Source organism: Suncus etruscus, chromosome 1, assembly GCF_024139225.1.
Source record: "Suncus etruscus isolate mSunEtr1 chromosome 1, mSunEtr1.pri.cur, whole genome shotgun sequence".
Lineage (NCBI taxonomy): Eukaryota > Metazoa > Chordata > Mammalia > Eulipotyphla > Soricidae > Suncus > Suncus etruscus.
This window is the reverse complement of record NC_064848.1, coordinates 131,387,692-131,402,179: the sequence shown is the minus strand read 5'-3', so window position 1 is coordinate 131,402,179 and position 14,488 is coordinate 131,387,692. Positions and strand designations below refer to the sequence as shown.

General features: G+C 36.4%; 1 protein-coding gene across 1 annotated transcript in view; it reads left to right on the top strand.

Moving 5' to 3' along the window:
• The window catches only part of CADPS2 (calcium dependent secretion activator 2), a 613,966-nt gene that overhangs the window by 236,897 nt on the left and 362,581 nt on the right, over positions 1-14,488 (top strand). Inside the window, 1 exon segment of the mRNA XM_049771072.1 lies at positions 1,745-2,077. Within this exon segment, the coding sequence (XP_049627029.1) occupies positions 1,745-2,077 (333 nt within the window).

Genomic DNA, 14,488 nt, shown 5'->3' with positions numbered 1-14,488 from the left:
CTGAGTAGGTCATGTATGGAAAAGTACCCTTCCTGATATTATTACACTTTCTAAGTACTACATATTTTACTTTTGGACCACAATAAGCTGTAATCAGGGATTATTTCTGGTAGTTCTTGGGAGACCAAATGTTTTTGACATCAAATTTGGCTCTCTGCATGAAATACAAGTACTTCCTTCCTGCACAATCTTTAATCATTTCCAAAAGCACTGTACCTGTACCTGCCACTAAAAATAAATTATATTTTAATTTAAGCACATAAAAAGTTAAATTATTTTCTATACTAAAGTTACGAATATGGGTGACAGAATATTATGAGTGTTTACAGAGTTTGTTGATATTGGTTAAGGCCAAGTCTGACATTTCTTGGGAATTATATTAATATATATGTTAGTCCATATTTTTTATTGAAAATTCTCTTTAGAATATATTACCTAATATTAGTGGACAACTAGAAATCTCTTAGATAATTTGTTTTGTTTTAGTTTAAGTTTTGAGATCATGTGACAAGTTAGAAGACTAGTGAAATTAGGAATAATGACAGATAAACAGTAGTTAACGCAGCAAAATTTATATAGTCCATATGACGAGTTTTCACTTGTATGCTAGACATGACACATTATTAGCGTATTATTAAAGAATAATTCACACAAAAATATTTCTTTACTATCTTTGCTCAAATTTCCAGAGGATTCTGACTCAAATATTTGGGTTTATTGACTAATATAAATGGAATCATGACTATGTGTAATCTCTATATTAGGGGAATGAGCAAAGCAACATACCTGTACTTGACAATTAAAATGAATTAGATTTAGTCTTATTATCTTTACCAGCTGTTTTCTCAGCAAGCAGTAAAGGTTCTGCTTTCTGCTGAAACACTAGCCAGAGCACAAATGGGAAAGTTGTAGTAATAATTCCCATCATATTAAGCTGCTTTTAAAGAATTGAGTGTAAAGTCACCCCATGCGCCATATCTACAACCCTGGGTGAATAAGTGTGAATCAGGGTCGCAATGAAATAATCCAAACCAAATTGAGGGTGAAACACTTCTAGTTTGGCAGTCTTTTACCTTGTATGGAGTGCCAGCTGCCTGCCAGAACTGCTTTTTTTATTGAGCACAGAGAACATACCTGGGTGTGGCAGTAAGGACAGATAGCTCAGCTATCTTGAGCCAGTCCCATCCAGATTTACAAATACTATCTCTATTTTGGGGTAAATCCAAGTCGTAAACAGACATACAAAGGAACCAGGGATGATCTTTGTTTTAGGTAAATTAGGGTGTAACCTAGCAACTGCCCCTTCTTCGTTTCCCAAAATGAGAGGGGTACATAAGTCCTGATCTATTTTTCTCTGCAAGAGGCAGGATAAGGACTTACAAGTAGTGGTTGTTATTTTGCACAGGTACAGTAAAAGTTGCTATAATATCATTCAAAGTTTAAACTGTATACATCTTTTTCAAAAGAATAAGCTTTTACCATATCTTTATCTTATACATCTCACAACACTTTTTCTTAGACTTCTCTGAACATAAACATTAGAACTTTTCTGCAGATATACTTAATTCTAAAATTCTTAAGCATTCTTACACCGAACACTATAATGCAAGTCTGGAACCTTCAAGTTCCATTTCATAAACTTCGTTAAAACAATATATTTCTTTTAACTGGATTGTCATACCAATATGTTAATATGTCAATATCCCTGTTTTAAATAGTTTTCCTTTTGCTTCTTCTTTTTCAGGTTTTTCTGAAGAGCGATCGTGTGGCCAGAATGGTTCAGAGTGGAGGATGTTCTGCAAACGATTTCAGAGAGGTCTTTAAGAAAAACATAGAAAAACGTGTGCGGAGTTTGCCTGAAATTGATGGCTTGAGCAAAGAGACAGTGCTGAGCTCATGGATAGCCAAGTATGATGCCATTTATAGGGGGGAAGAGGACTTGTGCAAACAGTCAAACAGAATGTCCCTTAGTGCTGTGTCTGAACTTATTCTGAGCAAGGAACAACTCTATGAAATGTTTCAGCAGATTCTGGGTATTAAAAAACTGGAACACCAGCTCCTTTATAATGCATGTCAGGTAAGTGTCATCTCTTTCCGGTTACCTTGCCAGGCTGAAAGAATGAGCAAGAATTCATGTCCTCTAAAGTTGTACTTTTCTTGGTTAACATTTTAGTGAAAGTTGAGGGAAATTGAATTCTGATGCACTGTGGTAGTTGAATGAAACTGAAATAATGATCTGGTCAAAGGGAAAGAATATCAGTATATTTTATCCAGTAAATAATTGATACCTATGCTCAATTTTAAGATAATGGAATTATGCCAGCTGGATATATTTAGAGCATGCTGTGAACAGTTAAAAAATTGCTTAATAAAAACCCAACATTTTCCTGTTTGAAGAAAATGGTCAATTTATGACAGGTAAATCTCAATCAAAAATTTTTTTTCAGAATACTGATTTTTGGTCGTGGAAGTATCTAAAAGTTCAATTTGTTCTATAACTTAGCCAGACATAAAAGATGATTGCTAAACTGTAATTTAAAGAGATGAGAGTGAATAATATATTTCCTCTTGTTATTCTAATCATACCCAGGAAAAGCAGAATAAAATATCCTCTCTCACTTTATGAGCCTATGATTTGTCTAATAAGTTCTTTCCATGTTTACATTTAGTTTTCTTGCTTTGAGATATGAGTTATTTTACTATGTCCTGATTGCAGTTTAAATCAACAAACCATTGTACTTTAAAATTCATGTCTTCATTCAAAGTTTTATAATTTTTATATATTCATTTTTAATCTCTTAAACTACTTTTTTAATTTCTATATTTCTTTGTATCATTTACTTTGCACTACTTATTGTTGGTCATTTCAATTGAATAAATGAATAGTTAATTCATAATAAAGCAATGTGGCATCTTTACCCTGCAAGCAACTTGAGCTATCACCATAATTGTTTATATGTTATTAAACTGAATACTGGATAGATAATAATGAAAGATAACCGTAAAACAAAATTTGCTATTTGAAATGAAGTTCAGCTGGGCTTAATATTTAATGAAACTATTTATCACTATGGCGTTGAATATAAATTAACATAATTTAGTTTTGAAGCTCAGAAATTCAATAGCTATTATATATTTACATAAAACACTTTGTTAATTGAAGAAACTTATGTGTGGAAAAATAAAATATTCTCTTTTTTAATTTGTTTTGTTTCTTTGGACCACACCCATTTGACTCTCCAGGGTTACTCTTGGCTATGCTCTCAGAAATCGCCCCTGGCTTGGGGGGACATATGGGATGCCAGGGGATCAAACTATGTTCCATCCTAGGCTAGCAATTGCAGGGCAGATGCCTTACCTCTAGCGCCACCTCTTCTGTCCCAAATAAAATATTCTTAAAGTCCAGAATTCAAATGATAAGACAGAGCTATAAAAATGAGTTATTTGATGTGCTTTTAAGCTTAATATACAGTAAGCTGTAATTATAACATCCAGAGTAATAACATAACCATTTAGTTTATGTCTATTAAAACAAATATATTTATTTGTTTATTTTTATTGGATTTTGGGGGGGACATACTAACTATGCTCAGAGGCTATTTTTGACTCTTTGCTTAGGAGTTAATTCAGGGAGGAGTGCTCTGGGAGCATCTGTGGTGCCAGGAATTAACCCCGGGCTGATTACATAAAAGAATCTCATCCTTTATATTATCTCCAAACAATTTTTTCTTTGTTTTTTTTTTTTTGGGAACACGGGGACCATTTTTTGACTTTGTACTTAGAGATCACTCCTGGTGGGCTTGGAGGTTCATATTGGGGGCCATAAGGATCAAACCTATGTTGGCTGCTATGTACAAGACAAGCCCCTTACTCACTGTACTATTATTTCAGCTCCCCAAGTATCAAATCAGACTTTTGCTTATTTTTTCAAGACCACTCCTGTAATAGATCTTTGGAGTTACACATTTCTGTCCTTTAAAAATAGAATATACTTCTAATTTAAATCTCTCAGCATAATAACTTATTTGTTCAATTTTCCTTTTAGTTATATCATTATTTACAATGTACGATTACATGACTTTTAAGGCTTCTGCACTTAAGATCACTTATTTTTGTGAAATTAATCTTTAATTTTATAGTCTCTCTCTTGATCCCTGACATTCTTTTCTTTGAAGTCTAGCTTGTCTTAAATTAATAGAACTCCCTCAGGTTTTTTTGTTTGTTTGTTTCTGGGCTATATCCAGCAACACTCAGGGGTTACTCCTGGCTCTGCATTCAGAAATAGCTCCTGGCAGGCTCAGGGGACCATATGGGATGCCAGGAATCAGAGGTATGCAAAGCAAACACTCTACCACTATGGTCTCTATCACTCTGGCTCCCTCAGCTTTTTTTTTTTTAGCAGAGCTAGTTTGATATACAATCTCCATTTTTTTTTTTTTACTTTTAGCCTATATGAGTATTTTAACATGAGTTTTATGTATAGTATATAGTTGCTGTTTTTCAGTGTTATACATATTTCCTTTAATGGGTGTGTTTAAATTATTTGTATTCAAATGATAGAGTTTGATTTAAATTCTTATCACCACACAAATTGACATTTTGTATTTTTTCTCCTCTCCTACCTTTGCTTTATGCCTTCCCTCATTTTAATGAATATATTATAATGTTTCATTGTATTTTGTCTTTTTGATATATGAATTATACTTAGATTTATATCATTTTCTTTCTATATTGGTGGACCACCCCAGTAGTAGATAGAGGAACTGGGGTCATTACAACAATGATACTCATCCCATTTTTGTGGTCTTGATGTTTCACTGATATACCCCTGTAATTCTGTGCTGCTCAGGGCTCAGAACAGCTACACTTGATTATACCTTTGGAGTTATGAGGTGATATAGGTCAAAATCAGTCTCTAGTGTATACAAGGCATGTATTCTAACTCTTGTATCTATTTCCCTGGCATGATCTTGATTTTTGTTTTTTGTTTTTATTATTGTTTTGATTTGGTTTTGGTATTGTTTGTTATTGCTTGTTTGTTTACTTTTTAAAGGGACTTCCAGGGTACTATGGAGGCCCAGGAACACTTTCTGGTACATTTCTGTCAACTTATCATATTTTTAGAGGACTGAAGCCAGAGGGGTGGGGGATTTCCTGATGCTTTGCACAGAAGTGCTTGTGGGACCATATGGTGCCAGAAAATTTTAACTCTTGTACTCTCTCCAACTCTACATTTATCTTTTTGTTTTTGTTTTTGTTTTTTGGGCCACATCCAGTGATGCTCAGGGGTTACTTCTGTTATGTGCTCAGAAATCGCTTCTGGTTTGGGGGACCATATGGATGCCAGGGTTCTAACCTAGATATGTCCTGGGAGAGCTGTGTACAAGGCAAATGCCCTACTGCAGTGCTATCACTCTGGCCCCTCTAAACTTGTTTTAATAAAAATTTATTTCATTGATGTATTATAGTTTAGGGAGCACATTATAAAAAATTGGGTGTTTCTTTAAATACAACTATGAGACTTCAAGTGAAGTACAGCTACTGAGGTGCCCGGAACACCCTGGAACAGGGTGAGTTCAGGTCGCCATCATCTTTACTGTGGGTGCCTGAACAATGTGGGTTTGAGGCCAACCCCTGCACAGAATCCCTGATGAAAGCAGAGACTGAGGTGCCTAGGACACGCCTAAACAACTGAGTCCAGGATGCCATCATCTTTACTGTGGGTGCCTGAGCAGCAGGGGTGTGAGACCAACTGAGTTACAGGCTGAGTTTCCTGGAACACCTGTCCAGATTTCTACCGCCAATGCCAATACTGAGGGCTCATGAGCACTGCAGGTCCTAAAAAATCACCTGAGCAGGTTGGGCGCACACATTTCTAGTAAATGAACTCCACCATAAAATGTAGGAAAAAACCACACAGCAAGCATGACAATGGGGAAACAATGCAGGGAAATACCATGCACAGAGAATGAAGATGACCCAAATACCAACTATCTGGTCATCTCAAAGAGTTTAAAAGAGAAAGATGGAGGATCCTCATGAAAATCAAAGAAAATATAGCTCTACCTGAATGGAACACAAAGATAGAAATTAGAAAACTCCAAACTGAAATAAAAGATCTGAAAGAATAGCTGAACTGAAAACCTCAATGGAAAGCCTCTCCAACAGGGTAACAGCAGCCGAGGACAGAATCAGTGAACTGGAAGATGAAATGCAGAAAAACTCCATACAGCAGAAGTGATTAGAAAAGAACCTTAAGGCAAATGATCATACATGGAAAACATACTCCAGGAATGTGAACAGATGAAAATAGAAGTCTTTGATAAACTCAACAGAAACAACATAAACATTGGAATCCCAGAGGCCAGGAAGGGGATCCCCAGGAAGAATCAACAGTCAAAGACATCATCACAGAGAAACTCCCAGAGCCAGAGACTGCATGCAATCAAATTCTGCATGCCCAAAGAGTACCAGCTAAAAGAGATCAAAAGAAAAACACCCAAGACACATCCTAGTCACAATGACAAATCTTACAGATAGAGATTGAATACTGAAAGTAGTAAGATGCTCAAAGGAGCATCCTTAAAATTCACAGCAGACATGTCACAAGAAACTCTCAAGGCCAGAAGACAGTAGTGGTATATTGTGACAAGACTGAATGAAATGAATGCTTCACCTAGAATACTGAACCCAGCAAGACTCATGTTCAGGTTTGAACAAAGGATACATAGCTTCATGGATAACCAACAGCTCAGAAACTTTACAGATGCAAAGCCAGCCTTAAAGAAAAAACTGAAAGGTCCATGTTAAGACAAGACAAAACAACAGACAGACCAAAATTACACACAAAGATGACATTATATTTCACGACAATCATCTCCCTCAATGATATGGACTAAATACACCAATTAAGAGACACAGAGTAGCTAAATGATTCAAAAAAATGAATCCAACCTTCTGCTGCCTACAAGAAACACACTTGAATAGTCAAAACAAACAGAGACTCAAAATCAAAGGCTGGAGGAAAATAATCCAAGCAAACGACACCCTTAAAAATGCAGGGGTTTCCATAATAATATCAGATGATAAAAACTTTAGACCAGGGGTCTCAAACTCAATTTACCTGGAGGCCGCAGGAGGCAAAGTCAGGTGAGGCAGGGCCGCATAAGGGATTTCGCTTACCAAATATTCGCAATAAAAAATTGCATTAGTAAGAAAAAAAATCACAAAAGATCACATTAAACATTTGCATACCCCGAACGGAACTGCTTGGGGTATGCAAATGTTTAATGCGATTTTTTTCTTACTAATGCAATTTTTTGCGGTTTTTTTTTTGGGGGGGCCACACCCGTTTGATGCTCAGGGGTTACTCCTGGCTATGTGCTCAGAAGTCGCTCCTGGCTTGGGGGGACCATATGGGACACCAGGAGATTGAACCGTGGTTCGTCCTATGCTAGTGCTTGCAAAGCAGACACCTTACCTCTAGCGCCACCTTCCCAGCCCCACTAATGCAATTTTTATTGCGATTATTTGGTAAGCGAATAATCGCAAATACTGCGATATTTGAAGGCCCAGCCGTAGGCCACAAAGGGAGGGCTGCAAATGGCCCACGGGCTGCAAGTTTGAGACCCTTGCTTTAGACTCAGAAAATTTGTAAGGAACAAAGATGAACATTTCGTAATACAGATAGAGATAGATTACTGTGTAAAATCAAGAGGATAGAAATTTTGCAGGCTACCTTCGTTGAACACAAGGCTCTGAAATTAGATGTGAACTACAAAGGGACACAGAAGAACTTTAACAACTGGAAATTAAACAGCCTAATACTAAACAACCAGTGGGTCTTAGATGAAATAAAAAAAAGAAATCAATACTTTCCTGGAAATAAATGACAATGAAGACACAAACTATCAGAATCTATGGTACACAGATTTTATTCAGATTTACACAGATTTATTCATGTTTTATGTGCCAGCATTTGGCCTATCCTGGAGAATGACTCATGTACATTGGAGAAGAATGTGTATCCAGGTTTCTGGGAATGGAGTGTCCTATGTATGTTTACTAGGCCTCTTTCTTCCATTTCTCTTTTCAGGGCTAATATATTTTTGCAAGTTTCAGTCTGATTGACCAATCAAGTGTTGACAGTGCCATATTGAGGTCTCCCACAAATATTGTGTTATTATTGATACCCTCTTTCAAATTTGTTAATAATTGTATTAAATATTTTGCTGGTCTCTCATTGTGTGTGTATATGTTTAGTGGTGCAATTTCTTCCTGTTGCACATATCCCTTAACTAGTATGAAGTATCCATCTTTGTCCCTTACAACTTTCCTGAGTATAAAGTTTTTATCATCTGATATTATTATGGAAACCCCTGCTTTTTTAAGGGTGAGTTTGCTTGGATTATTTTCCTCAAGCCTTTGATTTTGAGTCTATGTTTGTTCTGACTATTCAGGTGTTTCTTGTAGGCAGCAGAATGTTGGATTCATTTTTTTGAATCATTTAGCTACTCTGTGTCTCTTAATTGGTGTATTTAGTCCATATCATTGAGGGAGATGATTGTTGTGGGATATAATATCATCTTTGTGTGTAATTTTGGTGTGTCTGTTGGTCTGTCTTGTCTTAACGTGAAACACACTTGAATAGTCAAAACAAACATAGACTCAAAATCAAAGGCTTGAGGAAAATAATCCAAGCAAATGACACCCTTAAAAATGCAGGGGTTTAGGAGACAGAAGTGTAGAGAAACATGCAAGGTGACATGTCCCCTCAGTCTCTTTCAGTTGGTAATCTCAGAGCAGGGGCAGACCTCTCTCGCCTGCTTTCACAGACAAAGGATCTACTTTTCTGCCTGGGCAGCCCTGGTAGCCAGTTTACACTCACTAAGTATTTCTTATCTTTTCAACTTGGGAGCTGCTGGGAGAGAGTTTTTGCTGGGCTCTTCCTGGCCCTCTCAGGAGAGGTTCAGGAGACAGAAGTGTAGAGAAACACACAAAGGCAACAGTCCCCTCAGTCTCTCCCAATTGGTAATCTCAGAGCAGGATCATACCTCTCCCACCTGCCTTCACAGACAAAGGATCTGCTTTTCTACCTGGGCACCCCTGATAGCTGGTTTTCACTCACTCAGTCTCTCTTGGCCTTTCAGCTTGAATGTCTCTAGGAGACAGTTTTTCTGGGCTTCTCTTGGCCCTCTCAGGTGATGTTCAGGAGCAGAAGAGTAAAGAGACACTCAAAGGCAACAGGTCCCCTCAGTCTCTCCCAGTTGGTAATCTCAGAGTGGATGCAGACGTTTCCCACCTGCCTTTATAGACAAAGATCTGCCTTTCTTACTTTAATAGTTTTATGCTGAACTTTAATTCTTTTGTTTTGAATTTGAAAGAATATATTGAGGGTTATTTTTCTTTTCTTTTCTTTTCTTTTTTTATGGGGCTCACATTCAGTGTTACTCAGGGCCTACTCCTGACATTATGTCCAGGGATCACTTCTACCCCTGATTTTGAGCCTAATGATCACCTAGGAACTATTTTGGGTACCAGGAATTAAATCTGGTCAGCAAAATGCATGGTGAACAGGTGAGCATCTTATTGTACTATCTTTCTTATTTTTTTTAGTTTATTTTGTATTTTTGGTTGACTTATAACAAGGTTATACAATGGTATTCTTATAATAAAAGAATATTTTTATTACAAATATATTCTTTTAGAAACTAAGTAAAGTGATGACATACATTTATAAGTAGAGCAACAGAGATCCTTTTGTCCTACTTATCATTTGTATTGTATTTATCTTCTTGTTTAAGAGTACTTGAAAAGAAAAATCAGATGGAAATAGCAAAGTAAGAGCTTACACTTTAGATGGAAATTATAGGGGAAAAAAGCGAGAGTAGAGGAAGGCTGCCTCCTGAGTCTTTGGCTCCCGGCTTCAGTTATTTGTCAGTAAAATGTCTCTGCTTTTCATCCCAAATCTGCTCAGATTCTTTTTAACTGTGGCATTCTTACTTGTGCCTGTATATGTTCACAATTATCTGATTCCTTCTTGTTGCTGTTGTTGTTGTTGTTTTAATAACTGTGATTGCCTAGAAAATCATAAATATACTTTATTTTATTCAGGATCAAAAGTTCAGGAATGAGAGCCATTACACTAGTATGTTTAGGCTTATAGTTAACAGGGACTTTAAGAGGATAGAACAGAAATAAGAAGGATGCAGTGCCAGGGCTGCCACCTGGGCATCACACAATTTTTCCCTTTGACTCAGAGCTATAGAATTGGTACAAAGAATGGAAAAGCAGTTGTTCTTGAATGGGTAGGAATTTATACTAATTATTGTCACAGCCAAGAACTTAAAGAGTAAATAAAACTCCTGAAACATAATTTAAACTATTATTCATTAATTGATAATATCATAAATAACTGGAAGAAAAATATTTTTATTACTTTTAGTAACATTTAAAAACTACTTTGGGATTCTTTTTTTTTTCATTCTTTGTACCTCATTTTTTTCTTTTTTCTTTTTATTTTTCACAGCATTATTTATGGTACATGGTGACAACAAATGAGGGGCACTCCCACCCCAGTGCTGTCCTCCCTCGACCCCTGTTTCCAGCATGCATCTCATATCTCCCTCCCTTTTCCCCAGAATACTAGTGCAACTGGTCTCCACTTTATAGCTTGTTGTAGACTGTCTATTCTGTTGTCGTTTGCGATAAAAAGGATAAGAAGAAAAAAGAAAAAAAGAAAGAAAAAAAAGAAAAAAAGGAAGCGAGAAAAAATTGGCTGCAACTACCAAAAAAAAAGAAAGAGAGAAAGAAGAAAAAATGCACCTGGCTAATGAGAAAAGAAAAAAAAAAATCACCAAATAATAACCACAGGAGTGAAAAGGGAAGAGAAAAGTGGATGAAAGAAGAAAAATAAAGTCCAAAACTAACAAATCAAAACAAAACAAGAAAAAGAAGGGGTGCTGCAGTGGTAGGGTTTGGTGTTCCCTCCACTTTTTTTTTTTTTTTTTTTGTATAGGCACAGTAAGCATTGGGGAAGAATGGGAATTCCCATGGCCTAGGAGATTCAGGGCTTCTCCACTTTGAAGCATACCATCATGGAGTCAACCCCTGGCTCCATAGGTGTTCATTACCTCATCCCAAGGGATCTGTATGTGGTGCCAGGAAACTTTCCTCTTAGTTGTGGGTGAAACAATGAGGCCACTGTATCCAGCGGTCTTGGCATTTGTACAGGTCCTAGGACAGGGTCTAGGTTAGAGTCTTTATGGTTCTAAAGGTTCTGTACCACCATTGTTATGTACAGTCTTCTGTATCAGATGCTCCCTGTTTTCTTTCAGTCCCCAAGCTGAAGTATGGGATATTATGGATCTAAGGGTTCTGTACAGTTTCTGTTGTCCAAGTTGGGCCTCTGCAATAAGAAATCCTTTTTTTTTTATTTAATAAAAGTTCTGGTCTACAGTCTAGGGCAGGGTTTTCCTTATGGGTCCCAAGGATAGTTCTGCCCAGTCACAGCTGTCAAAGGCAGTTTTCTGTACATGGTGCTCTTATTTTTCACTGTTCAAAAGACAGCACATCTTCTGGTTTCAATCCAGTGTTAGGTGAAGTGATAAGACAACTTGGTCTTGGGTCAAGTTGTCATTGCCTCATTGTCATATCGTAACTGGTACAAGTTAGTGCCAGAGCTGTGCTATAATTCTCCCAATGGAGTTTGTTCCTGGAGTTATTGCCCAGAGCTGTATCAGTTCTACATCTGGGATCTGGGGTTTGGAGTTGAACTGACACTGTCCAATCTCCTGGAGACTGGGTTGTATCCACATGACACATGTCCAGGATGGGAGGCACCCTAGTGTTATAAAAAGTGTGAGGTCTTATCCCTAGAAGATAAGATCTTATTTCTGTATCTATGGTTTCCTCTTATTTACTGTGCCAATACAAAAACGTATGGTTTCATATTGGATTGCTGGTGCTATTCTGGGTAAGGATGACTGGTTATATTCACAATTTCTGTGGTCCGTTTTTGATCTGCCATTTTATCCCAGGCAAGGCTTTAAAAATTATTTGTTTGTTTGGTTTTGGTTTTTGGGTCACACCTGGCAAAGCTCAGGGTTACTTCTGGCTCTATGTTCAGAAATTGCTCCTGGCAGGCTCAGGGGATTATATGGGATGGAAGGATTCGAGCCATTGACCTGCATGCAAGGCAAATGCCTTACCTCCATGCTACCTCTCCAGATCCCTACTTTGAGATTCTTGGCTTAAGAATAATGTGTTTTTATTGGTGCATATTAGGTTAAAAAATAGGAAAGAGCTAATAGTGTGCATTTAAAAGGAGAAATGTAACACAAGAACCTAGAATTGTTAACTCTAATCTAATTGAATTAGAAAGTTAGAGATACAATAAGTAGAAGTAAAAAAAAAGAACAGTGAGTCAAAAAGTTTAATTTTGGAGTACTTTTAAGAAATTCAGTGTATTTCAGGTCAATATAGTTGTACTTTTATAGAACCAAATTAATTGATACTAAAACTATTATTCTTAATAGGAAGTTTATCTCACATGTTTAAATTAAAATTTTTGCTTAAGAGAAAATAGGCATAAATTACTGCCTTTCCCTAAACAGAAATACATTTCAAAGATTTATTTTAAAAGTTGACAAAAAGTAAAAAGTATATAGGTTACTTATTAGTTTAAAATGTTCTATTTCAGGGAATGAATGTAGATTGTTAGAATGTACGTATCAAACCACTGTAATGAGTCACCAAAACACAAGCAAGAGTTAATTATTTGCTAGATGTATGTGTATTTCTTTTTCTTTTTCCTTTTTCGGCCACACTTGATGATGCTCAATGGTTACTCCTGGATATGCGCTCAGAAATCGCTCCTGGCTTACGGCACACATGGGATGCCATATCTGTCTAAGTTAGTGCCTACAAGGCAAACACCCTACCATTTGTGACACCGTTCTGGCCCCATAGACGTATGTGTATTTCTTTTCTTTATTTTTATTTATTTATTTATTTATTTGTTTGTTTATTTTGGTTTTGGGGTCACACCCGGCAGTGCTCAGGGGTTACTCCTGGCTCTATGCTCAGAAATCGCTCCTGACAGGCTTGGGGGATCATGTGGAATGCCGGGATTCGAACCACCGTTCTTCATCATGCAAGGCAAATGCCCTACCTTCATACTGTCTCTCTGGCCCCATGTGTACATTTCTTTAGGTTGTGCTTTGTGAATACCACAATGGTAGGGTAAGTTCCTGGATCTTCCATCCTGAGATTGGATATGACTATAATCTTTAGATATAATCTGTAGATGACTATAAACTTTAGATGTGTCATGAAGCTTCACTTCAGAATGCTATGGCATTCTGGGTGGAGAGGCATTTGAGGAACAAAGTCTTTGTCACTTATTGTAAATAAATTGTAATTTTTTAAATATTAGATTTTATCTGTATTTTCATTTGACTGTTCACTTCTTAAGTTCAAACTTTAGCCTATATATAGAACTAAATAGTAATATTCCTAAATATAATTCTAGGTGGAGGTCCGGACTACCAAAAACTGTACAATTAGGGAGCCAAAGACTTTGTCACTATTGGCGTAGATAGTAGAAGAGATGTCTATTTTTTGGAGGTGACAGTAGCAAATGTAGTTGTTTGTGATGTAGAGACTGTAGATAAAGTTACATATTAAAAAGGTCAGCCTGAATAGTAACTATAGAGTGACATAAAATTCTAGAACAGTCTGAATGATGATCATAGACTGCTTTTCAAGACACACATCTCCTTTTTACCCCCATTTCTAATTTAAGAGGTTCATATACATGGATTGTACAGCTATCTAAATTCACATTTTTCTACCCCAAACAACCTTCATTAATATTTCATAATCTCATTCCATTAGTTGAACAAAGCGACTCACTCCTATTTACCAATGAGTAAAAACAAAGTTAATTGAAATCTCTCTAAATATTTCCCCACTTTAAATCCTATTCCTGAAATGAAAACAAAATTAAGTACTACTACAGAACAGCTTAGTCTTCTGTATGGGATTAAACAAGAATATCTACTCATCATTAAAGATTGTTTATATTTATGATTTTCTTTCCTGAGAAATTTTAATTTTAGGAATTAAACAAATATGATTTAGGATTTTTAAAGAATGGATACATTTTGGCCATTATTGTATGTCTTATACCTGTCTTAAAATGGAGGTCCAGAAACCAAGGGGCAATCTGTTCTGAAGTTGTCCAAGGACTTACCCTCAAATTAGGGTTTGAAGAAAGAAAGTAGAGAGAGAAAAAAATGTGGCTGTCAAATGAGGTATCCTTGCCTTTCACTACTAATAACTTTCTCCTCAACTAGTAGCAGAGATAATAATATATTTTCCTTAACATAATTTATCTACTTGGACAGAAATGAAAGCGCATTCCAAAGAGACAAATTTTTATAATAGGAAAATAAAACACTCCACAAATAGAAAACTTAAAACCGAG